At 27.3% G+C, this 27,464-nt stretch overlaps 1 protein-coding gene and 1 long non-coding RNA gene across 4 annotated transcripts in view; one reads left to right on the forward strand and one right to left on the reverse strand.

Moving 5' to 3' along the window:
• The window catches only part of LOC107448985 (uncharacterized protein DDB_G0283357), a 170,862-nt gene extending 153,362 nt beyond the window's left edge, over positions 1–17,500 (forward strand). For all 3 annotated transcript variants that reach the window (XM_016064371.4, XM_016064373.4, XM_016064372.4), the window contains 4 exons: positions 60–152; positions 10,500–10,530; positions 12,163–12,220; positions 16,746–17,500. In XM_016064371.4, coding sequence (XP_015919857.1) covers positions 60–152; positions 10,500–10,530; positions 12,163–12,220; positions 16,746–16,848 — 285 coding nt within the window. In that variant the 3' untranslated portion in view covers positions 16,849–17,500. The remainder of the gene's footprint in view (positions 1–59; positions 153–10,499; positions 10,531–12,162; positions 12,221–16,745) is intronic.
• Positions 1–27,464, reverse strand: part of LOC139427112 (uncharacterized) — a 190,629-nt gene that overhangs the window by 157,676 nt on the left and 5,489 nt on the right. The gene's annotated exons all lie outside the window — the stretch shown is intronic.

The following is a 27,464-nucleotide window of genomic DNA, read 5'->3' on the forward strand; positions in this document are numbered from 1 at the left end:
TTTAATTGAAATAGCTTAATATCTTGGTGTCGTATTAATTTATTTTTCTTATTTTGCAGGAAATGACAAAACCCGTTCCTGCCCCTTTAACTGCAATCCAGACTCCAAGAACTGAGGAGACTGGATTTGCATTTCCACCCGAGCCGAAAGAGGTAAGTCAAACTTATATTAATTGTAAATATTGGCTATAATCGATGACTTTGAGATTCGATTAATAGCTGTATTAATTCCCAAGATACGCCAATAAGTAGTTACCGTTAAAAAAAAAACGATAAAGCAGTTCTAAAAAGTTATTAATGTATTTATTTCAGAATTAGAGCTGGGATACATATTGTTAAATATAACGTATCGAAATTTTTTAAAAATAATTCTGATGATATTATCGTAACCACCATTTTTTACATTAACATCACGATCATTATCATCAACGATAAATATCGTGATCATTATGTATAACTATTAATATCAAATGCAGTAGTGTCGCGAATTTTATTGATGACTATAGTTATCGAATACTAGATCTGAAAATACGCTCTCGCCACGTGGCTAGTGTACAAAAAAAGGTGGCGACTTTTAAATGAACAACCGGTCACTCTTTTAGATCGTGTCTTTATTTATTGAAAATCATTTAATGATAAAAGTACCTCCACACAGAAGGACTAGGGAAAACAGAATTTTCATTAAAATGTCCTATGTCTCCATTCAAAATTTTGTTCCTTCAGAATCCATCAATTTGTGATGGAAAGATTCACGTAGAAGAAGAGTTCTTTAACAATTCACATATTTCAAAGTTGTTAAAATGTCCAATGTCTAAATTCAAAATTTTGTTCCTTCAGAATCCATCAATTTGTGATGGAAAGATTCACGTAGAAGAAGAGTTCTTTAACAATTCACATATTTCAATGTTGTTAATATGTCTAATGTCTCCATTCAAAATTTTAATTCTTCAGAATCCATCAATTTGTGATGGAAAGATTCACGTAGAAGAAGAGTTCTTTAACAATTCACACATTTCAAAGTTGTTAATATGTCTAATGTCTCCATTCAAAATTTTAATTCTTCAGAATCCATCTATTTGTGATGGAAAGATTCACGTGGAAGAAGAGTTCTTTAACAATTCACATATTTAAAAGTTAATGTATACATTAAATGTATTTTGCCTCGCAAAATATTTTTTAAATAAAAATCTTTAAAGCCAGTATGTTTAACTAAATTTCGTCATATATTTATATTATTTTTATTGTTGAATTAACTTTTTATAGCCGTAGTTTATTTCTAATATTAAATTTGCATTTAAAAATATCAATTTAATCCAGCAAAAAATAAATGTTTATTAAATGAAAAGTGGCTATTAAATGAAAAGGACCTATCGATATCGGTCACCGACTCATTAGGTTTGAGGAAAAATAAGCTACTAATTTATTGGAGTCTACTGGACACTGGCTATTAAGAGGGAATTTAACCTTTTGCTCACTTAGCATATGAAGTTATTCTGATCCAATTATCTCCCAGCCGTCAGTAAAAGGTTAAATTATTAGATCTATCGAATGCGGCATTCAGGGTTTCATAGTAGTTCTTATATTTCGTATAAAAAATATTTCGTCCATAATTGCCCCAATTTCGATCAAACATCTTTCTTTTTTTATCTATAATGCTTATAAAAATTGCAGAAATTTGATACACTCAGGGACCGTTCACTAATTGTGAGTATATACAAACATAGTTCTGGGATATAATTTTACCTGCAGGATTCATTATTGTTTCTAACTTTCAAAGCAGTCATTTTATAAAAACGATACTTATTTAAGAAATCAACATTATCAAATTTTTAGGTGATTAATTCAGGGGTCGTACAGTAACAAATATTGTAGAGTGAAGTTTTGTAGATTCACTATAATTTATTTTTTCCTTTCATCCGATGTTAAAAAGGATTTATTCCAATAAACAATATAGTAATCTTATATAATTTTAAATGGTTAATAGAGGAACTTTCCACTAGATTACTTTAATAACAAGATTGTAAAGCATCGGCATATTTTGTGTTACGTTTTGAGATTATGGAAACCTTAGTTTAAAATTATTTGATTAAAGAAGTTTTGAACAATTTTTAATTTAATATTGATATGAGAGAATATTTTCTAAATTGATACTATTTATTTTTTAATGCAAAATTGCTATAAAATCTTACATGGATTGATTTGAGATTTATAATTATGTGTTATTCGGTATTGGTAACATTATACTGGAAACTTTATATTCTAAACAAACTAATTCTGAATTTAAAAATGATAATTTTTATTATTATTTTTCTGGGGTAAAATTTGCTTGTATTGCACTCAAATAGAGCAAATTACACTTTTTAGTTCACCGTTCGCCTTTTTTAAAAGTATCATATATGTATACTTTTCTGAAAAGTGTCCTGATTTCCTTGAAAAATGTTCTGATTTTTTCTTGAGCCTTCTACGAAGCCTTGATATAATCTTGTGTTTTGATATATTTAATTTTGATGAGGAAAATATGTACCAATATAACAAAAAAATATCGTGATATATATTGAAATATTGATATATCGCCATATTGAAATCTAAATTTCGCCCAACACTATTCAATAGGCTTTTGCTGTTTTTCAAATTCTTTCAGATTGCAGATCACTTGCAAGCTAACTTATGCTTTAACTTAATGAATTAATTTTAGTAAATAAACTACATCCGGCACGGTCCGTTTCATCTATTAGCCTGTTCTTTAAAGGAACATTTGACTGAATTAACTGCAAATATTTTTCTTTTTAATTTTCATAATTCTACGACTGAATTGGCTTTTTGAATTTGAAAATACTCAGGTTTTTCTAAATAAAATATAAATTTAGCAGCCAATCAAATGCGATACCAAATGCCTTTTTTTTATGTATTCAACAATTATGAACATCAATATAAATTAGCTTAAAAAGTTTCGTCATTTTTTTAAAAATAATAAATAAATATTATTTATTTGAATTGTGTAAAACTTATGCATTTGAAAAATGATAGCTAGACAGAACTATAAAATTTTCAATGAATGCCGTAAATTCTGTTTTAAATTCAAAGAGCACTCAAATAAACAGCTGTTTATATTTTAGACCACATTTACAGAGATAGAAGGGCGATTTCGTAGCTAGTCACGTGAGTGTGTCATTTTACTTTGGGGTCAATTGGCGATGGAAGTTGTGAAATTTAGCATTATTTCCCTTAGTCTATGATTGTAACGCGTAAAATAAAAACTCCTTAACCTAATCATAAATGTATCAGATACAAAACACTTAAACTGCAGTTATTTCTTTTTCAAATTCAGTTTAAATTTATAGGACGTTTGATATTTATTTACTATGCAATACTTTGCTTTGTTATTTTAATATGGGGTTACATAAAAACTTGTTTATCTATAAAGGGAAGTCGGGTTTAGACCGGGTTACTACGATTCGAAGGCCTGCTGGAACTAAATTGTTCGGCCTAGGAACTTACAGATTTAATCAAGATATATATTGTTTACATCATTCCTGAAAACTCATAGATGTACTACTTTTTTTATGATTTCATCCCAACTCATAGATGTACTACTATTTTTATGATTTCATCCCAACTCATAGATGTACTACTTTTTTTATGATTTCATCCCAACTCATAGATGTACTACTTGTTTTTATGATTTTTCATCCCAACTCATAGATGTACTATTTTCTGAAAGAAAAAAAAGTAAATTCACCGAGACCGGGTACATGTGTTAACTCTATGTGAAATTTCGAAATTCTGGAATTTCGGTGAAAAAGTAAGACATTTTTAGTTTATGTGACCATTTCGGAATATTATGCGTATAATTTTACATGTGATGTAGTCAAGGCCGCACTCAAGGAGGGGGGAGTGAGGGACAATTGACCTGAACTCTGAAATGCTGAGGGCCCGATTAAAATTCAATCAACAAATTATAGTGGTTATTCGGGGTGCGTAGCGTTTTTAAAAAGTACTTAAAGGTGCTTATTTTTGATTTTCGTTTTTTAAATGCCCTTAAAGGTGCTTGGTTGTAGTTATCTTCTTACGCTGCACTGCATCTTTGATGCACTTTATAGTTAAGAAACTTATCTTTTAATTTGTAAGATGCATATTGTGATAGAAACTTTAGACTTAACCTACTATTTCAATTTAAGGAACATTTAATGAAGCACATTTGTGTAAAATAAAAAAAAACAATTTTCAGAAGTAATTGAGACCGCTTTACTGTCTGTTCACATAATTCAAATTCGTGAAAATGGCCTCGTCATGAAATTCAAATTTATGAAAACAATCCCCTTTCAAGATTATGTTCGCAAAAATTAACCGAAGCTACCTTTTATAAAAGTATGTTTATTTTTTAGAATTTTATTAAATTACTGTACTTGTTTTTAAATACTTTTGAAGCAGCAAAAGTATTTAAAAACAACTCTAAACATAAATATTCTAGACATTAATTATGCATGAAGTATGGTGACTGTTTAAATGGAATGTTTTACGTTTGACATGATTAAGAAATTTTCAAAAAATATTTAAATTTTTCTCAAAAATGAGCCCCGTAAAAAGTCTGGATAAGCCCATATCTCCCTTTTTGATCGCTTTAAATGCAAAATTAAAAAAAAAAATCGCTCATTATATCAAAACATTATGTAATTTTAATGTGCTGTTAACCTCATTATTAAGTGTAACAATGCCAACTAGATGAGCCTTTGTTTTAATTCAAGGCAAAGTAAAATTAAAGCAATCAGGAATGCAATTTCAACAAGAGTTCGTAGTTCTTGTAACTGTGGTTGGCGCTTTTCCCACTTTTTTCTTTTTTTTCTTCTCTCTGATCTAACGATTCTCTGGAATAGAAAACAAACTTAAATTTCTTTTAAATCCCAGCTGTGAAAATGAACCGAAAAGTACTATTTTTGCTATGCTTTGGTTATCTGTTTTGAAGAAGTACACTTATAGATTTATGCACGCGTAACTACAAAAAGGTAATAACTTAATGATTATCTTAAATGAAGGCTTTCATTCTCCAGATTCTTGGAAGTCCCCCAAATACTAACTAAAATCACGCATTTATTTTCTAATAATATCCTTATTAGAATTTAAAAAAATTAAGAATTGAATTTCGAGAGGAAAAAAAAATAATGGCAAGGTGTTTTTTGGTTGTAACTATTGCGTATGTTATAAAAAAACTTGAAGTATTACTCTTGTAAAAATTAATATCTCACTTGTATGTAAGCAGTGTTTTGAGGGCTTTAGTTAATAATCTAGCTTATTATCTGTTTATGCACCGAATTTATGCTTAGCTAGCATAGGTCTAAATCAATTGCTATGCACAGTGGGCAAAATAAAAAATACGAAACACCTTAATAACTTTTGATCTAGTGATCAGAGTTTCATGTACTAGGAGTACTCAAACTTTTTCAGAGGGCCATCCTTAAATCTGTTTATTAATTTGTGCAGACGATATTTAAAGTTACGAAATCAGATGTGGAAACATACTTTTTTGTATAAATAAACCTTCCCCCTCTTCGGCGGATTTGGATTTCACTCACAAAACATGGCATATTTTTTTCTAACTTGGTTCTACATTTTCACACATTCTGACGAGGAAGATCGTGATCTGAAAGCTTGAAACACGTCGATTATTCCATTTAATTTTATTTTATGAAACAAAAGTTTTTAGTTTATTTTTAGTATATTTGTGAAAAATATTTTTTTGCTCTAGTTTTAATTATTTGTTTTAGACATATGTCAGTTTTTTCAACCTTAAAAAAGAATTCTTTTTTTCATAATTTCTTTCGGTTTGAATAAGTTTTAGCAATAATTTTATATGTATAATATTTTATATACATCACAGTAAGATTTTTTTTCTCAGGAGACTGTGACTGATTTACATTAAAAAATCATTTTTTTGTCAAACCTTGTTTAAAATAAACTTCAACAACTTTGTCAAAACACGTTTCTGCGTCTTTTTAATTAGGCATAACGTGACATATATTAATCTCGAACATTTAACATTTTGACAAATCAGTGGACCCCTGTATAATTATCAAACTACCTGACGAAATGATTGAGGAACATTTGAGTAATAAAATTTATAATTCATTTATTCAAACACAATTGTATTTTTGAAACATGTAGAAAAGATAAAGCTTAAACTATATATATATTTTTTTTAAGGTAATTTAAGAATTATGTTTGATATACATTAAATGGAATTTGAATCTGGCTGCTTCGATGTTTCTCTATTACATTTTACCCCACTTCTATTGCTTTAAAAATATTGATAACTGAAAAAAGGATTATTTGTTCTCAGAAAATTCGTTTATGTCGTTATTGGAAAAAATTCGGTCGTGGGCACTTGCTAGTTAATACACTTGCTTGGCAAACGATTTATACTGTAATCCATAGCCTGCCAGGATTTTCTAAGATTATGGAAAATTGAAGAAAAAAAAAGGAAGTGTTTTACTTGGAATTAAATGTCTGATCCATAAATAAAAGTTAAGAAATATGAAGCATTGCTTAGTTAATCCATATTTTTTTTTCTTTTTTAACGTTCTTTATTTTTATTTCCATTCATTTATATCATATATATTCCAGACAACCTTGACTTTAGTCTAAGTTTAGATAATAGCTAAAATTTAATATTAATTTCTATGATATAATAATGGTAGCGGATATTATAGGAGTAAAAGAAAAATAATGCTCTTCCCTGGACATTTTTAAAGTATTTCCTTGGTTTCAAGCTACATAAGTTTAAGTTGATGCTAATAGGCTAGTTTTGGGTCGTGTTATAGATTCAGGAATTTTTTCGGTTCCTGATTTGTTTCAAGAATGCACAGCTGAAATTCACAAATGTGTCGACAGTGGTTAAATAAAATTTAGTTCAAAAACTCAAGAAAATATCAAAGCTGTCAAAATTTTATCTTTTGTAATTGGCGAGACTAATATTTAAAAATTAGCAAGATATATAAGGCATAACATGACAATATATATATATATATTAAATTATCAATATTTGTTTTTAAAGTTCCGTTTCCGTTAGCAATTAAATATAGTCTTTAAATTAAATAATTATCAAGTAATAATATTTTCAAAACTAAATTTTTTTTCTAATTTATTTAGCAATTATTTTTAGAAAGTGTAACTACTTATTTTGCTTTTTGGTTTATCACTTTATTTCTTCTAGAGCATATATGTTCCTATATGAAATATATCAATATGAAATATTGATATGAAATTTATAAATTTACCATCCAATCTGACTAACATTAGTAAAATTTGCATTAAAATTATTTTTGCATCAAGTTTCTGCTTTTTCTTAATTTATTGTTTAATTGTAAATACATATACTAAATTAACTTTCTGGTGCGATTAGAAATAAAAGAAACCTGTAACAGCTGTTTATGTAAAGGTGTTTTGTTTGAAGTGGCGCCATCTAGAAATTTAAAGAGAAAATATAACACGATCAAGGATTATATCAAAATTCGTGTTCTTGTTTTTGCGCTTTTATTTTTATTTTTGGAGTTTATTTTATCCATTTTGAGTCAATACTAATTATTTTATGACATTTAATATTTTTTTACGCAAAATATATTTGCATGAAGAAATATTTTGCATGATGATGTCTTTTCAATTGCAAAATATTTCACAACTCCAAGTAGTTCAACATAAAATAATATTTCTAAATTTTAAATTATAATAAAATGAAGCAAAATTTTTGTTTTCTAAATTTTTCTTTTTTTAGATTGAGAATTTACTCAAAATATTATTTTCTTAAATTTTTGTCAATTTATCTCCGCTTCATTTTTACTTACTTAAAAGCAATAAAGTAAAATAATAGCAATAAAACAGAGTATCACAAAGCAGAATATTTCGTCGACGATAAAATATCCTGCATTAGATGTTCAGCTATTTTCGTTAATTTTAAAACATTGACATTATTATGTATCGATTATTGTCAATGAATTCAGATCATTAACGTTAACTATTCTGCTTTGATGTTCAATTGATCTAAAGATTTATCCTTTTCAAACTACAGTTACTAACTTACAGTTATTTTTAAATGTCGAGATTTTTAAAATATGAAATATTTTAGATTAATTGTACAAATGTTATTGTGTGATTTTCTAAATGTTTTTATTTTTTTTTGTTTTTTTTAATTTTAAGAGGATGAAATTGGTTAAAAATTTTTGGTTAAAAATTAATTTGGTTGCTCTGTTACAAATTTAAATATTTTGATTAAAAAGTCACCAGAGTTTTAATATTAAATTTAGCAAAAGTTCATTTTCAGAAATTATTTAATTTAGACTTTAGCCAAGGAAATTAGGAAAAATATTTAACATGAATTTTTAACCAACATGGAAATAAAAGGCTCTAAAACCATACTTGCTAACGTATTTTGCTTCTTTCTTCCGTTACTGGTTTAGTTTTTATTTATTTATTGATTTATTATTATTGAATATTTAAAGTGGTAGTAAAATATGCTTTATCGTTTTACTTTTTATTAGTTCAATAAATTTTATTTACAATAGTTGTGAACGCCATTATATGTGAACAATTTAATCAAATAAGACCTGATAAACGTGAAATGAAGATTTTTATGTGCTTCCAAAAATTAAACAAGCTCAGCTTAACCTTAACTTAACTAACCTTAACTATTCCGCTACTCTTTTAAACATTGTATGATACTTTTAGGTTCTGCTTGCAATTAATTAAACAATTGATTGATTTGACTTATCAATTTAAAAAATTTTTTTTAAATGAATTAAATTACCACTACAATTAAGCAAGTTAATTATAAGCATTAAAGAAAATAGTTTCAATTTCATCCTAATTTGCAAGTTAAACATTTTTGATACTGTTGTAATCTTGTAGTTTTCTTAACAACTCGCAGCAGGCATGCCTAATTTTACTCGTCTCTGTAATAATTTTTCAAACATTTATAATTTTCTCTGTGAGATTAATTGTCGTTAAAACTAAACAATAAAAAAATGCATTTATTTAGAAGTTATTTTTACTAAATAAATAAAATGATTATAAAATAGACTGAAATATTTTGAATATTTATTAAAACATTAAATCTGAACTAACTGAAATATTTATTAAAATAGACTGAAATATTTGAATTATGTGGAGCAGCAAACAACTTTAAAAGATATAAATTTAAAATTGGATTATTAATTTTTATTCTTTTCGGAATTTAGGAATATACCAGAAAAGAATTTCATTTTTAGATGAGGAGCTCCATGTAAATATTTGACTGAAAAAAAAATAATAATTGATCTGAAATCAACAAACATTTTTATGGCAATATAATTTCTTATCATTTTAAATTCTGACTTTGTATAAAAAGGAAAAAATAAAAGCATATGTTATTAACATTTTCATTGTTACTTCGAGGTTTTAATGCATCTAGAATCAAAGAGAGCAAATTCATTTTTAAAAATTATATCCTTTTTTGATTCATTAATAATTTTAAATTATTTTTAAGACGTGTTCAAAGTTATTAATTAAAAAAATATATTAATTTCTAATTGAAAAAATCTTTGTATGAAAATTTATATCTCAATACTTCTTTGAATTCTAAACATAAAAAACATTAAGGTGGAGATTATCAATTTCATTTAAACTAGTATATGTAGGCTCATTGAGAAATCCGGCACTCTGCAAATGCTGAGCAGGACACTTTTTAAGCTTACTACGGTAACCCCACATGCCATTAGGCTAGTTAGAAAATTTATCATTCATAGCGCAATTAGTCTAATTTATTCCGGATAATTTGCAATAAGCCCAGGTTAGAGTTGAAGCTGATTGTAAATTGTCTTATAAAGGTTATAAGTGATAAGCCTAAACAAAATCAGTGTGACCTGAATAATTTTTCGTATATTTAGCCTAAATTGGCGCATAATCTAATTAGACTAACAGACTATTTTTAAAAAGGCTAAAATTATCTTGTAGATTAAAAAGTATTGAAATTTTTTTTCTTCCCAATAACCTGCCACATAGCAATAAGCCGAGTCATGTAAATGACAAATTTTAGTATATTTATAAAAAGTAAAGATGATTAAAACTATGTTTAATTTGTTCCCTTTCAACCCCTTAGATTGTGATTCCGAATGAGTTATTTGAATAATTTATTCATGATGAATTATTTGAATAATTCATTCATGAGGTATTTAATAAGTTTGCGCATCATCAATAATTATTGTTTATGTAAAATTTATTCAAAAAGAAAAAAAAATAACATAAAGAAATCAAATTCATACTTAGTTCGTGATTACAGACAGTTTCGAGAAATAATGTTGATCAACTAAGTTATATACCTTAAGTTATTTGTCAAAAATTTAATTATGCGTCTGTCATAAATGTTTGTAATTGTTTCTTTATGCATTCTTTTTCTTCTTACTTTATTTATTCATTTTTTTTAAACATTTATGTATTTTGAAGTCTAAAATGCCTAAAATTATATACTTATTTCAGGAACTAATCGTTGTGAAAACTGATGAAAAAGGTAAGTGGCACTCTTTGCAGCTTTTATTTCTCAAATAATATCAAGAATAAAATGTTTTTACTATGAAGTTTTTTTATCTTATGAATTTATTTTACTTCTGTAAAGAACTGTTTCTTTTATACTTTCGTTTAAACAAAAATCCAAGTTCTTAGAAAAGTCTTCTACTGCGTCTGGAAATAATGAAAAATGTTGTTTACGCAATGTTTGAACACACACATAGGGAAAAAAAAGAAAGAAAAAAACAAAAAAGAAACAGAATGACTAATATTGTATTTTTGCTTGCAACTTCCCACCACTCCCTGAACTTGTTCGTTTTTTTATTATTATTATTTATTTTTACTTTTTCACTTATTTTCTTCAGTACCAATGAAAGAGGTTTTCTCAATTTTTTTCCTTGCTTTAGCTAGTTTAACTTTGAAAAACAATATTATCCTATTCTTTCTTTCTATAAACTTTCTAATCCCTCAGCTCAAATTGGCTATTTCTTTCGAAAACTGAAAGAAAAATTGGCTTTTGGAGTAAAGAAAAAAATTATTCAGCAAAAAGTATAAACGAATTACTTACATATATTTTTTTTTCTTTTCATGATAATATATTTATTATTTAGCACTTTTATCCATTATCCTTTTATTTATTTAAAATTTTATCTTGCAAGATTTTAGGACTTAATGTAAAAAGTAATTTGATAAAATGCGATTTTGTTTATTTCCCGTGAATTTTCAATTCTATGCAGAAATTTTTTTAATGAATTTTTAAAACATGTTTATTTTAATAGTTTATTACTTTCTTTTCGCCATTATTTCTTTTTCACAGTTTTATACTTTTTTTAATGTTAACAATCTTTTGCAAAATAAAATTTATTCAAAAATAAAGTAATTGAATAGCTATACCTATATTAATTACCCTATTATATTGCTAAATTATGTAACTATACCTATGATTACTAAATTACCCCAATAGCAAAAATCCTCCAAAACGGCAGCTGGCGCTGCAGATTATTTTATTTTAATTTTAAAAAATCTAACGAACAAATAAAGAATAATTGTTGAGAATCCTTTTTAAAACATCTCTACTTGATTCAAATAAAAATTAAAAAGCTAAATTTAGAGAACATCGCAAAGAACGAAAAAAAAAAGTTTTTTTTTTTTTCATTCTGTTACTTGATTATAGACTTAAAACTGTAAAAGGATTTATTCCATTTATTTTAATAACCTTGTACAAAAGTCAACTTAAATAAGAACATAATGAAGTTTTCATGTATAAGGAACTTATATTTGCAAATTTTGCTACTCGTATTTTAGATTAAGCTGAATTTTTACAATAATCTTTGACAGCGTTGAATAGCACATGGATTTATAAATATAGTGCTGCAAATTCGTTCCTTAATTTCTGCTACCGGGTAAATTACTATACCTATATAAGTTAATAAATTGCTATACCTATAATTTATTATATGATTATACAATTTGCAATAAAAAATAATTTTTTTTTTTTTATTATTATTAAACAAAAGCGCTGAGTATATTTCTAATCGTAGGTGTATTTTTTATTTTTAAAATCTTTTTAAAGTAACAAAATATATTTTTCCTTTTGCTCTAAATTGGAATTAATAAAATTATTTTTATTTTGTAGCCAATCCTTCCAATATTCCCCAAGAGCAAAAATCATCATATATTTGCCAACCATCACCGTAAGTATATATTTCTTTATTTTATCTATTATTTATTTTTTAAATTATTACCATTGTATTTCTGAAAATTGAGTAGCTCTGAAACGCTATTTTTTTCTATCATTTCATTGTTAAGATTAGATGACGCACTTTTCAAGCTCGTGTATTTTATTACTACCTCTTGGATTTCCCAATTTGAAATTTGCAATTTTGAGTAGAAGTTTCAGGACTCTTCTATACTATTCATATTTTTTTTTTCATCAGATACAACTGACATATTCTCGCATTTATTGTTTTTTTCCACCCTTTAGGATTTCTTTATGTTTTTGCCTCCCTTACAATTAATTTACGTGTCATTGTATTTGCATTTTTATTTCTGAATTTTTTTTCCTGTTTATTTGAATGAAATAATTTATACACGTTCGTATGAAGTAAAATATTAATTATAGATCCCATTCTTAACAAGGATTCTACAAATATATACGTTTAAACATACGTCGTTGCGTTTTGACGTACGTTGTGACGTAGGATGTATTTACTCTAGAAAAAGACCGAAGAAACTTTTTATTGCTAGTGCTATTTTGTTTCTAAACAGATAATATACTCTAAAAATATTATTTTTTGACACTCCTTTTTTTTCTTATTTGGTTTTATTGAGAAGAAAATAGTCCGCTTAGAATATAGTATATTCCAATACATTAATCCTCATGACATACCGGAGCAACTTATAGCCGTTTTTATTGTGGTTCATTCCAGAAAATGTACTATATTATTTCTAAGTAGACAATACTGCAGCATTTCTGTATATTACATGTTTTAAAAATTATTACGTTTAAACACTGATTTTAAAAGCTGAAGTTTTATTAAAGAAAAATAGGCATTTGTTTATTTTTAAAATAAATATATCTGTTAGAGTATTCCAATATTTTATTATTTTTTTTAAAAAGTCCGGAGCAACAAAGTATTGCCGTATTTTGCGGCTGTTTTTAGATTGATTTAAGTAAGTACATATCTGTTAAGGGATAATATACCTTAAAATTGTTACTTTTGAGAAAAACACTTGTTACTCATTTAATTTCTGAAGAATAGTTAGTAAGTATTGAAATTTTATTATTTCTCTTAACCTCCGTTGCTTTCGAAAGCAGTAAATGGGGTCTTCATTTTTAGGTAGTTTATCAAAGCTAGACCGCACTACGTTATTCATTTGACTGTAAAATATGCTATTTTTATAACGATTTTGAATTTGTAACAGATATTCATGACTGTAAGGCTAATCTTTAAACAATGATCAACAGAACCAGTATTAACCGAAGCATTGTTAATCATTAGCCATGATTAACCATGATTCAGTAATAGCTCTTAATGCTAATTCTGAAACCGGCTCAAAATAAAATGTCATTACAAAGAAAAGCCTCAGTTTTGGGAAAAATTGAAACATTTTTGATTTATTTTTTTCAATACTTGATTGCCAAATTTTGACAATTTATCTGTGCTCAGAAAAATTGTCAAAAATCTGAAATTGCTAATTGATTTTTATTTCGGAGGAAAAATCTTGCCAAATTGGCTATTTTTAAAAAAATAACTTTTAAATGATTAAAAACTTTTAGTGCGTTTTAAAGCACAGATAAATCTTGACAGAAAGATGGCGCATATAGATTAAAATTATTAACAGTGGCTTCTTTTTTATTTATTTATTTTGCTTCGACTAACACTTGCAACAAAAGATTTGGCAGCATTGTATTAAAAGCAGCCAGATTCGGAATCTGATGAATTACATCACCATATTTTGAACTAAAAACCAAATCGATAAATTATTTCCACTAATATTATTTTACCATCACTTTAGTCGAAATATCTTTTTCTTCCAGGAAATATAATTTTTTTTAAAAATAAATTTAAGATTCCAGCAAATTAACAGAATAGCCATTGAACCTAATAAATACTGATATATATAAAGCTTACAACTAATTACGACTTCAGCATGTCCTGCTTATAAAGACATTTAATGTTTATTATAATTATAAATAAGCTCAAAATTAAACATTATTGGTTAATTCACAAATATATTGATCCTTTATGTCACATTGTAAATCGAGTACGTTTTTCTAGAAACAAAAATTCGATTAAAAGTCAAAAATTTAAAATTTTATCGTTTATATGCATTCCAACTATCTACAGCTAGGTTGTTTACGAGCTGGAGCTTATTTCCTAAGCGTTGGATTATTGCTATTTTGTTATAATTATAACTGAAAGGCTTAAGTAGTTGAAAGTACTATTTTTAATTTTTGTTTAACAAACTGCGCAACAAAATTTACACAAAATAAGCTTTTTTTATCAGAAATAAATTAACCTATAAACTTATCTGTCACTTTGGAAATAAAAAGAAATATATTTCAAACAATAATAAAAATACAGTTATTTCGAACTGATTTAAAACGACTTATATTACTTTTGTGATTATACAGCTATATCTAATAAAGTTACTTTCATGACAATTTACCTGTTACGGATCATTTCTTTGCAATACGAAGTGATTATTTCGTTCGTTTACTTGTTTAGATGATAATCATTGAATTCGCATTTGCAACTATTGATTCGTTTATAATATGTTTTTACGAAACAATAAATATTCATAAGGAGAAAAAATTAACAGGCTTATTCTCTGACCAGGCGATAAAAAAATTTCAGAGATTAGTTTTGCCAAAATGACGTTACGCACCTAAAATATTTAAGAATTTTTTTGCTTGCTACGTCAATTTGGCGCTTTTCATCACTGAGTATTTTTATCGCCAAGTCAAAAAAGAATCCATTTATGCTTGTATTAGAAATATTTCGAAGTTTGTTTTAATAAATGTATAGCTGCCAACATTTATTCTTCCCTAAAGTTATAATTGGTAATGATAGGTGAATAACAATTGAATTCAAATTGTGATAAAAACTATTTCGTTAACACTAGCAAAATTTCTATATATTTATTTAAATTTTATATATGTAGTGGTAATCAAAATCTTTTTATATTAACTTTAATAAAACAAGAATCGTATATTACTATTGTGGTCGTAATTGTCCTGATAAATCAGGACAGTGCTTTTTTAAAAATGAAAGTGGTAGCAAAATTACTGCCATCTGTTGAGGGAATTATGCATGACTACAACTGATGAAAACGAAAAGGGCATCATTATCTTCAACCGTTACCAATCCACTGTTGAAGATCTACGACAAACTTTCCCCCCAAAAATTCTATCCGCTGTTCTTCCGATTTATTCCTTATTTGATTTCCTTGGACAAACAATCTGATATTTAATTCTCAAAGAATATATACAGAGTGTTTAGTAAAGATCGCCCTTAATCTATGATTCTAGTATCCTTATCAAAAAGGAAAAAGTCTACACATTGGGTGTTGCATAATAATATTTAAGCGAGGAAGGAAAAAGAAAACGTCATTAAAATATGACGTCACAGTTGAGAAAGGGGGAAAACACATAAAAAAAAGGTTTGATTGCTGTAATGAACCTTTGAAAGTGTTTCAAATCAACTCCTTTGTTTCATCTATTAACCAAGCCTGTCTAATTGTATGTTACACCTGCCTTCCTCTACTGTGATTTGTCAGAATTCGAAAGCGTGTGTTTTTCTTGTTTAAATATTAATTTGTGACCCAATATGTGTATGACTTGTCTTCTTTTTTTTTATATCCTGATTCGAAAAATATATATATGAGCAATTCTACAAATAAACGCCAATTAGGCGGCAAAAAAAAAATTTTTTTTTTTTGGCTGGGCACGCTATTTTTACATGAACTTTCTTCTTTTTTACACCCTAAAAGAGTAAGAAAAAATCGGAAACATGAAATTTTTTCTTTGTGACATACCATTTTTATTTGATATAAATCTGATAAATCTGAGCCATTTATTCAGATAAAACGATTTTTACATAAATATAATATTATTATAATGCCTCTCTAAAATGTATTTATAGAGATTTCATACTATAAGATTGTATTTTAGTATAAAAAACGAAAATAAAAAAAAATAATCAAAGTTCGTAAATTGAAAAAATCGGGAAAAATTTAAAATTGGTATTTTGTCATTTAAAGTATGTCACAAAGAAAAAATTTCATGTTCACGATTTTTTCTTGCTTTTTTAGGGTGTAAAAAAGAAGAAAATTTATGTAGAAATAACGTGCCCCCCCCCCCATTTTTTTTGGCCGCCTAATTGGCGTTTATTTGTAGAATTGCTCATATATGAATAGCAGTTTTTACGGAACGCCTTGTACGCGTGAAAAAAATATTTTCTGCGTCTATTTTAAGAGATATTGAAGCTAATATGAGAGAATCTAAATTAGTCTCTTCAAGTACTGGTTACCACTTTTTATTTTAAAGGCAATGTCCCGTTATCAAGAAAGGACTGCTAACTCTTTTTACTACCACTTTAAATATAAAAAGAAAATGCCCCTGAAAATTCGAGAGAACTGGCAGCTGTCTAAATGTGATTTTTTTTTCGGACACAGGAATGTTAGGTTAAAGGGGAAATATTTTTTAAATTCTAGAATTGTGAAGTCTGTCAGCCCTTTCCCAAATCTGCAATCCCAGAACCAACTTCAAACTGGTTTAGTGACTGTGAAAATTGAAAAACCAGAACCTCCTGCGTAAGTACCATGTTTTTATTTATTTAGTCTTGATGATAAACAAAGTAAGTTTTTAATTTTTTATGACTGACATAATAATTTTGCTCAATATCTTTATAAACTAATTCAGCGTCACCCAAATGCTTGTCAATGCAAAATGCGCTATTTGTTGCTATGAGTTTCAAAGAAATATTTTCAAATCTGTAGAGTTTCAAATTAAACAAAAATAACAAAATCGAATTTTTTTTAAATTGATGCTCCCTAAATTGAATAAATTTCTTTTAATATTAATGTCACACTCATTTTCGTATTATATTTACCAATTAGGGGAGTGTCGGGTACCCCCGCCCACTGTCAATTTCATATGTATAGAATATTTTTTCAAGTCAATGGGCCATCGGACATTAATTGTTATATTAAAAAAGATTATTTTCAAAGTTTCAAGTATTTATGCAGCTGGTAACATGGTAAACAATAGTTTTGAAAATATGGTGAATACAGTAGTCATGAAATTAAGAAAAATTGGTTGAATGTTTCGATTAAACTTCATTTTAATACTAAAAAAATAATTTTTTCTATACATACAGCATTAAAGTATGTAGTTTATGTTTAATATGCACAAAGAAAGAAGTTTATATGTGAAAAATTGTTCGAGTAATTGCAAATTTACAAAAAAATTGGATTCCGGGCAGCCCCGCTCACATGAATGTCGGGTATTACCACCCAATTTTATTTCATTGATAAATGTAGGGTTGCAAAGATTATTATTTTATTGCTTCAAATTTGAATGTTATATGCATTTCACTAAATGTTATATGCATTTCACTAAATGTTATATGCATTTCACTAAAAGTTTATAAATATGTAATAAATAAAATAATTTTGTGATAAAAATGATAAACGAGGTTTATCTATTGTCAATACATTGGTCATTTACACCTGAAAAAACAGTCAAAAAACATAATTTTTGTAGCTGGGCGGGGCTACCCGACACATTTTGAAAAGAGCTGAAAAACATGTTTTTTTTTAATTTCAATTTTTTAAAGTTAAACTATTCTTTTTTTGGTTTATTCTTTTTGCATTATTTTATTAGATGATAAAACAATAGAAACATACAAAAATATTGATTATTACTCAATATTTTACAGAAATGTAAGCAATACTCCTTGAATGAGCGGGGCTACCCGACTCTCCCCTATATAAAAATAGCATAATCGAAGTTTTGAAAACGCCACGATGTTGCCAAAATTGATTTCTGATAACACTAGCATCACCTTTTTATAGTGAAATCAAACAAAATAACATTACATGTTTGTATGAAAATTTTTGCCGGAAAGGAATTCATAATAATTAGCAGGTACTTGAACCTAATACTTCCTGAACATAATACTTGATCCATAAAAATGTATCACGTGACGGCCTCATAATTACGATTAGTAAGGCTTCTAATAATGAGCAATAAAACAACACAAGTCATGAACAAAATTAATTTGAAATTTCTCGTATTAAATTTGTTTTAACATAACTGATCAGCTTTTTAAAATTAAGTTTGACAATTAAATCACGTATAATTATTAAGATAAGTTTTTTACTTAATATTCTCTATGTTTATTATCGTAGCTATTCTTTATCTTTGCTTTCATTCTTTTTTTTTTTTTTTTTGGTGTTTCAGCACTTTCTTTCTCAGAATGATTATGTACTCTTAAAGAGATGTTTTCAAACAACTTTCAAAAACATCATGCTGCGTCATACAAGGATGTTAAGCTAACGGCATTTTTAAAACTTGTTGCCTTGGCCTCATATTATCTCTAGTTTCAAATTACGCCATGCCAGAAATAATATTCTGGACCAAAGATGTTGTCTATTTTATTTTATTGGTCTCAAAAAGTCGACAAGGGTTTGAGAAATCATAGCAGCTAATTAATGGTTTGATTATGTCGTAACCTCGTGCAATTCTTTTATGCTTTTTATTAGTTTTTTTTTCCTTCTTTCTTTCTTTCAATCCTTTGTATGATCCACTCGATAAAGTTAAGAGGAAGAAAAGATTTTATTCTTTCGTTTTGTTATTATTATTTGTTTAATAGTTTGTTTTTATCAGGAATATCTTAGATTTAATGAAATAGCAGTTAAGCTTACAAAGTTTCGAAAACTTTATGAAACTAAGATTATATAAAAGTTTTTTATTTTGTATAATTACGGTAGTTCTGAGTTAGTAAATTTCTTTAATACATTTCGTTATATATATATATTTTCGTTTTTTTACTGTAACGCTTCGAACCCCGGAGGGAATTATGAATAACTCTGTATATAGATAAAATATGATTGTTATTTTAACCTCTTTTTTTCGGAACTAGATAAATTCTAAAATTTTAATGGGTTCATTTATTTTTTTTCAAAGAAGTTGTGTAAGTTCATACCTCAATTTTTCTATTAATTTTGGGCATGTACCGATAGGAATTGAAGCCGTCATTATTAAAAGGGGTATGTTACAAATCTGCATTTTCGAGAAAAACCAAAAAAAGAAAAAACTGTGTCAGTTGTGGAAAGATTGTTTTAATTGCTTCCAAATTGTTGGATTCTCTTCTTTAGGCCGTCTTGAAAATTACTCGGTATTTGATGATAGGTGATTGATGTTACAAAAGTAAACAAAAAAACTTATTCTCGTAAAAATGCTACATACCCCCTATTAACATTGACCACTTCAACTATCCACTAAATACTATACGTTTATTAATTTTAACAAAGCGAATGTCTTTGAAATAGGTTACAGCTAATTGATGATTAAACGCAGTGTCAGTTTAATGACAATCAGCGGATAGATTAGTCACTCTTCTGTGACCTTACAAAATTCTGTTGTTGCGAACACAACTTGATTTTAACAATTAGTTTTCCTCAAACTTTTGGTAAATTGTTTTTTGAAGTTGACAGGTAAAAGTTATAATTTTATTCTCTTAGAAAACGTTTAAAAAATTCCCTTTAGTTTAAATTGTTAAAAATTTTTTACTCCCTCATCGCGATGGACGAGATAACTCGTCTTCCATGAATATTCACTGTGCGCTAGGGGCGAGATCACTCGTCCTATACAGAAAGTTTTTCTATATTGCAGCTTGCCCAGCTACCTATTTTTCCAACATTTTAGCGTTTTTCAGTCCATAATATTTGTCTTTACAATAATTTTAAATAGATTCTATTTCTTGCTGCTTCAGTTGCGTCAGTATCTGACCAAATATCTGCGTGTCATTGTGTCTCATCCGGCCTTCATTTTTAGTCGAATCGTCTGACTTTGTGGAATCCTGGGTAAAACATTTTGCGGTGCCCAAAAAACATGTTTTTCTTCTTATTTATTTATTATTATTATTTTGTGGGGCCCTTTGAATTATAGAAACTACTGCTTTCTTTTCTAATACTAAAATTAAATTTAAAAAAAATGTAAAATACTATCGGCAGAACTTGGGAGGCCTCCTAAAATCTTAGAATTGCATGGATAAATGCTTTGATTACCCCAATCACGGCTTTGTTTTTTAGTATTGCAATCATTTTATCAAAATGTGTAAATGCATAAGTTTTTTTCGGCCAAACTTTCACAATATGTGGGCCATCTAAAAGTAAATAATATCGTATTTAGCGTCATAAGTGTTTTTCCTTAAAGATAAATAAAAATAACGAAATTTTACCCATCGTTAAACATGATTAGAAAATTCAGATTTATCAATCGAATTCCTTTGGTCTCGACGTTTTCGTTATAAGCGAGTTCGATGTATTAGCATGAAAAATATTAAAACAAATAAATATGTTTTCTAAAAACAATCATTTTTGAAAGGAAAAAAAAACAGCAATATCTATATCTTTTATCCCAGTTATTCTATCAGAATCGCACTTCAAACTTATCGCTCTTTTACAATTTCTGCTTCAGTACCCAAAATCGGCTTAAGTGGGTGTTGGGTGCATAAATATTTCTGCAGCATTGGAAGGAGTTATAACTGTTATTCCGTGTTGATCGATAAAATCTTCGTGACGTCATCAAGAATTGTTGTCGTCACGGATGTCATCCCCCTTCCCACGCCCTATCAACTGCGTGTACGTCATCTACGTGGACATCCCCTTTTAATTTATATTATGGCCTCCGCTTGGCTATTTTTAACCCGTTGCTATTTTTAGGTCTATATATATGTATTTATACCAATCACCTTATAACAAGTTCTTTTGAAGAATTAGTTAAATTTATACATCAAAGTAATCAGTAAAGATTTATATTTTAACTAATCACTCCCACTCTCCGAAAACTATTCCTATGAATTTGACTATTTAAATGTATGCATTTATGTTTGTTTGGGGGCAAGTAGCTATTTATAAGTTTGTTAAAGCTTATCTGAGTGACAAACTTTATAAGTATAGGGCAAACACAGGGCGACAAAATTGTATTACATACGGCTATTAGCGAAATTGTCTGCAAGCCGTCACCAATCGCCACTTTTTTCGTTTTCGTCGAAAATCTTTATTTATTATTATTTTTATTATTATTATTATGCTATAATTATTTTTTAATTTTATTATTATTATTATGCTATAATTATTTTTTAATTTTATTATTATTATATTATAATTATTTTTTTATTATTATTATTATTATTATTATTATTATATTATAAATTATTATTATTTTTTTATTTTATTATTATATTATTTTTAATTATTATTTTATTATATTATTTTTTTAATTGTATTATTATTATTATTTTGTTAATAAATATAGTATTTTTAATATTTTATAATGTTTTGAAAATTACTATATTTCATACTTGTTTCTAAAAGTTTTCTTCGAATTATAAATAAACCGTGTAATGTTTACCGAATTTTAAAAAATGGTTCATAGCAAATACCTTTCATCATTAATATCAAGTTTTTTTATCACTTAAAATTTTTAAAGTTTGAAAAAGTGTCCACTGTTAAAGTGCCACTACTGGACACTGGACAGTAGCTGAATTTCCTAGTTTTGACCTACATAAGGGTAATAGAACACACAATAGGGTAGTATTTACTTTACTCCCTTAAAGCAATCTCCCCCCAATTTTAAATTATTATAATTGTAGAATTACTATGCTTTTAGTTATTTCTAGTTATGGCTCTAAACTAAAATCCCCCCCCCCAAATGTTTCTAATTTTTGAAGTAGTAAAAGGGTTGGCATAACTTGGCATTTTTGAATTTCCCCTCGGTCAGGGGGGTCCTTGCCAATGATTATCAGCGTCGCCATTTAATTTGCACATATAGTGCTAATTGAAATTATGAGTACAGCGCTGGATTTAAAAAGAAAAGAAAAGCGAAATACTTTGAATAAATTTTATCTAATGATACTATTTTCAGGGAACTATTCGATCAATTTCGTTCAAATTTTGTATTTTGCCATTTAAAAATTATGTTCTTTAAAATTTGATTTAAAAATTTGTACGACTTACGTTAAAAAATTTTTCGCTTATTTTTAAATAAAATAATAATTACTGAAAATTATTTTTAGCATTGAGTTTTCTTTGGATAAACGAATTTCATAATTAAGTGCCAACATTTTTTAATTCGCTGAAAAAGTTCTCCAGATATGGAGATATTCGTTAAAAGTATGGGGAGCAAACTTTTGATCGCTCTCCTGCTCAAACTATTAAGGCCATATTTCCCCCTAATATTTTGGGGGTCATGAATCATAATTCGTCGAAAAGAAGATATGTTTATTCAGAGAAAGTACGTTTTGGGTCTTATATAGTAACTTAAATATCGTTTGCACTAACTAATTAGCATCTTTGAGGTCACCTCCTCCAACCATTATAATTCAGTTTTAATACGTAAAAACCTGATCATTAAATCAAAAGTTATTCAGCGTGTTTTTTTCGCTCTGTACAAATGTGCTATAATCAAAAATAATATATTAATTTCTGTATATTTTGCTATAGAGACTTGCAATTGGCATGTATATTTTCAATATTAAATCTATACTACATTTTCTTCTGGGAGATAACCTTTTGGGGTTTAACACGGGTTCCACAACCCAGAGAAGTCATTGTGATCTTTCCCTTCTCTTTTTCCTTTAGTTTTTGCAGCAGACTTAGCTTATACCACCGTTTGAATTCGTTACCTTGAATACACATGTCTGATTTTAGTGCGGTGTAACTGCTTCTGATTTTTATGCTGTTTAATTATATCCAATTCCATCCAAAGAAATATTGAGCGAATTCCTCCAAAGTCAATCTTTTGTTTTTTAAGATAGTGTGTAACACCATTTCAGTTTGAATTTTAAATATTTTAATAGCCATGAAGAAAGCTTTGCAACTCACTTCCCTTAGTAGTCCCTTTTTCTAATAATGAAACATGAAGTTTTAGAAAAAGATAGCGTTTTAAAAGTATTTTGATTATTAACCAATTTTATTTCCCACTTTTTTTTGTTGCTTTTCAATTGTTTCCAAAAAATTTTTCAAAATTTCTGCTGATAAAAATTCTTTTATGAATTCTCCCCTTTTTTTTAATGGAAATACATTGTTGTCTTAGAATACATTTTTAGTTCTGAACTCGTTGCAATTTCTTAGTTCAAAAGATAAATAAATTTCTATTTATTTTAAGCATCTTCTGATTTATTTACGTACAGAATTCAACTGAGAAAAAATGTATAACATCATCTACTTGTATTTGCAAAACGTATTTTCTTTATTGATCGAGTCAAACAAATAAATTACTATTGGTTTTTCCCTCTTCACTAGCCAGGAGTTGAATTCGTTTTTCTCAACAGTTGTTCAGAACAATCCAAGATGTAGATTCAATGCTAAAAACTGTTCATATTAATTTTTGTTTTCAATTTTTGACGCTGCAAGCGTTTTCTCATGAACTGCGTCTACTCGGTCTACACAGCAAAGACTTGAAATGCTTGACGCATAATACTATTTTCTTACTTTTTTCGCATGCATAATTTTCTCTTTAGTAGCGACCTTGAATCATATTTCCTCGTCTTGTTTCGGACAGGAAGAAAGGATGAAAAACATACCCGTTTTTTGAAAATATCTTCAGTACTTTTATGCGTGATTACAATAAAATTAGTTATTTATTGTTATAGAGACATTTGTCAATTTAAAATAAAAAAGAATAAATTATGTATTAAATTTTTAAAAGCAATTTTAATAAGTCGATTTTTATATTTTTTTTTATTGTTTTTTTCCCTCCGGTATCATTTTTAAAAATAATAAACAAATAATTTTAATGAAGACATTCTAATGATTTCATTTACTAAAGAATATTTCATACTGCATTTAGGAAGAAAAAAATTATTGAATGACAGATCAATTTCATTGTTTATAAAAATAACAAATGAAACAATTTTTAAAGCCACCAGTGGAAACATCTGTTTTCAAATTTCTTGCTATAAACAAGTTACATTTTTGATTAAGTGACACAAATTATAAATTTGTATATTAATAAAAATATAGTCGAAGTCCGCTATAACGAATCGTCTGTGGACCTAGCCGTAAGACCACTGTAAGCGATGCTTCACTTGCAAGCGTATGAAATAACTATATCCAAAATGTTTGAAAAAAATATTTTTTAGCATATTGCTGTATTATTGTTGGAAAAAGTGATTGCATTAGTACATAATTTGCTCTGTAAACTATTATCCAACGAAGTATGTAGAGTCTCTCTACAACAAAGTTTCCTTATGTTGAATTTCTTATAACGAAATTTTAAATCGGACCACTAAATAGTAATTAAAATATTTTTCATATAACGAAGTGTTTTTCTCCCTATGACGGATTTTTCTGACGTCTATTTTTTAAATTTTCGTCTTGCTTAAAAATGTTTTTAATTTTTTTTCCATTTTCGCAGAATATACTTTTATTTTCTTTACAACATCTATTGATATATATTTTTGAACTTATCATATTGACTACAAATTTTGTTACTTTTGTTTAAATATCCTCATAAAGGAAATTTGATTTCACAGTAAACGAACTACCCATTTCTTAACTGTTCACTTAAGCGTATGAAATAATAATTACATAACAGTTCTGACGGGATCTCTAAAAACTTTCACTACAACAACCGAGTATTCACTATATCCCTCGTACATTATAGCGGAGTTAGACTGTGTTGCAATTGGAATAACAATATAATGATTAGAATGATTACAAATGATGAATTAGACTGATTAGAATAACAATATAATAATTAGAATGATTACAAATGATGAATTAGACTGATTAGAATAACAATATAATGATTAGAATGGTTACAAATGATGAATTAGAATGATTAGAATAACATAATAATGTTATAATAATAAATATAAAAAATAAAAATATTCCTAATTCTTCAAAATTTGAAATTTATATTTTGGAATTAACCTATAAGTTAACTGATTTTTTTGCAGCCTTAAATTTTAACGGCCCTGAATTTCACCTCTACAAGAACGGCTATGCTTGAAGATGTGCTATTCATTAGTTTTAGTTATTTGAAAGTTCGAGACTACTTCCTTGTGTTCACTACTTGCCAGTATTTAAACATCTTTGTTTAATTTACAAATTTTCTGTAAATATGAAGACAGCTGAGCTTACGAATATGTCATGTCATGTCAATGTAAATTTAAATCCGGTAAAAATTTAATATATCAAATGTTACAATCTTGATTTAAACAGAGTTAGAAGTCGAATGACGAATTTAATGAGAATAAAATAAAGAAATAAAACATAATTTTTCCGTACTAAGCAAAGTAGAATCTCCAATCAGGAAGCACTAGAGATTTGTCCTTTTTTTTAGGAAGACAGGATCTTAAATAATGTTTTAACATTCTATTAATTTGCAAGAGCAGCTCATGATTTAAAAAAGTAAGGGGTGCTAGAAAGTCAATTCAAAACATCATAGATTTTTTCAATATAAAATAATATAGCAATTGTAAACAAAAACCCCATCTTCAATAAATGAATTTTCTTTGAACTGAATATAGTAATAAGTATCAGCGTTATAATATTTGATTGTTAAAATTCTAAAAAATTGACAAAAACATAAAATATTTTCTATTGGCACTTCGCAACTGCGACTTTATTTATTCTAAAAAAATTATAAAGACTAAAAAAACAAACATTTTTTTTTACTGTCACGGCAAAACTTGCCATGAAAAGGCACAGGCGAGACGTAGTAATTGGGAAACAGCCAGGCACTCATCCAGTAACTTAGAAATGACGTCAAATAGGGAATGAAAAGGAAAAAAGATGAAGAAGCCGATGATGTTTTTAGTTTTTGACTGTGTACTTACTTGTTCGAAGGATTTCAAACATAGATTTTGACAGTAATGTATTGCCATCTAGTGAGAAAAAGCTCAACTTCTCAAATTATGATCATATGTTATCTTCTCATTCATAAACAGTGTAGAGATCACGTTCATGATCTATTTGGCTCATTTGACAGAAGAGTGGAGGAGAAAGATAAAACTCTTGAAAGCTCCATACATGGTAGTGCCATCTAGTGAACACAATTCGAACTTTTCTTGGATATGCATTAATTTATTAAGTAATAGTTGACAAAATTATTTTTATGAATATTTTTAAATTTTTTATATTATGATCTCAAAAAATGAACTTTTTTCTAAAACCTATTACTATATTGTAACGAAAGCCATATAAAATATATTTTTAGTATTTTATTTGGTAAAACGAAAAGTTATTATAATTATATCTAAACGCCGACTTAAAAATTTTAAAGCTTTTTCACAAAACATTGCTGTTTTATAATTTATTTATTTTTTATAAATTCTTTCTTTGTTTAAAAGAATTGATTATTATTATTTTAGATGTTTGCAAATCTATACTGAAATAGTAGATTGAGAAAAGAAAATGTAATAATTTTTCAACAACCATTAATAAATTTAAATTAAAAATAGTATTTCATAATTGGGAAGATGCACTTATCGCTTGATTTGTTTAATGATAAATTTAATTTTTATATATTCAATGTACTTAAAATTTTGTATGAAAATTAATTGTATTAATGTTTTTTTTCTGTGATATTAAATAAAGGAATGTAATAGTTATGATAAAAACTATTATATTTATTATAGACTAGTAAATTAAAATTTGAAAAACTTTGTTTTTTTTCTTTCGAAATTCGGAAACTTGTATGCTTGATAATTTTTTTTAAACTAATCAATGCATTATCAAATTGCTATTTTAGATGTATAATTTAAGACACTGTAATTATTTAAACTTTAGAATTGTAGTTCTTACTACTTAAATCATACATTTCACAACCTAAATCAAATCAGACATGTTTTTCTGAGAGTAGGGTGTGTATTAGGAATAATTTTCATTTTCACTAATTGGTGATTCTAATTCCATTTTCTTGCGATTAAGCCCGATAATGATTTGTCAGCTTTTGATGACATTTTATCTTTTTTTTTTTTAATTCACTTAAAATAAAATATTTGTGATCTCTAAGGATATTTAGCATGAGTAAAAACTTGAAGGCCTGTGAAAACCTTGCATAAAATTGTATAAAGTATATTGTATCTTAAAGTATAGAATTAATACACCAAACATCATTTGTAATTAGCAGAAAAACGTTCGCACCAGTGGCGTGCCAGCCGGGGGAGCAGAGGGGGCAGTCGCCCCCTCTGAAAT

This window comes from Parasteatoda tepidariorum, chromosome X1, assembly GCF_043381705.1.
Source record: "Parasteatoda tepidariorum isolate YZ-2023 chromosome X1, CAS_Ptep_4.0, whole genome shotgun sequence".
NCBI lineage: Eukaryota > Metazoa > Arthropoda > Arachnida > Araneae > Theridiidae > Parasteatoda > Parasteatoda tepidariorum.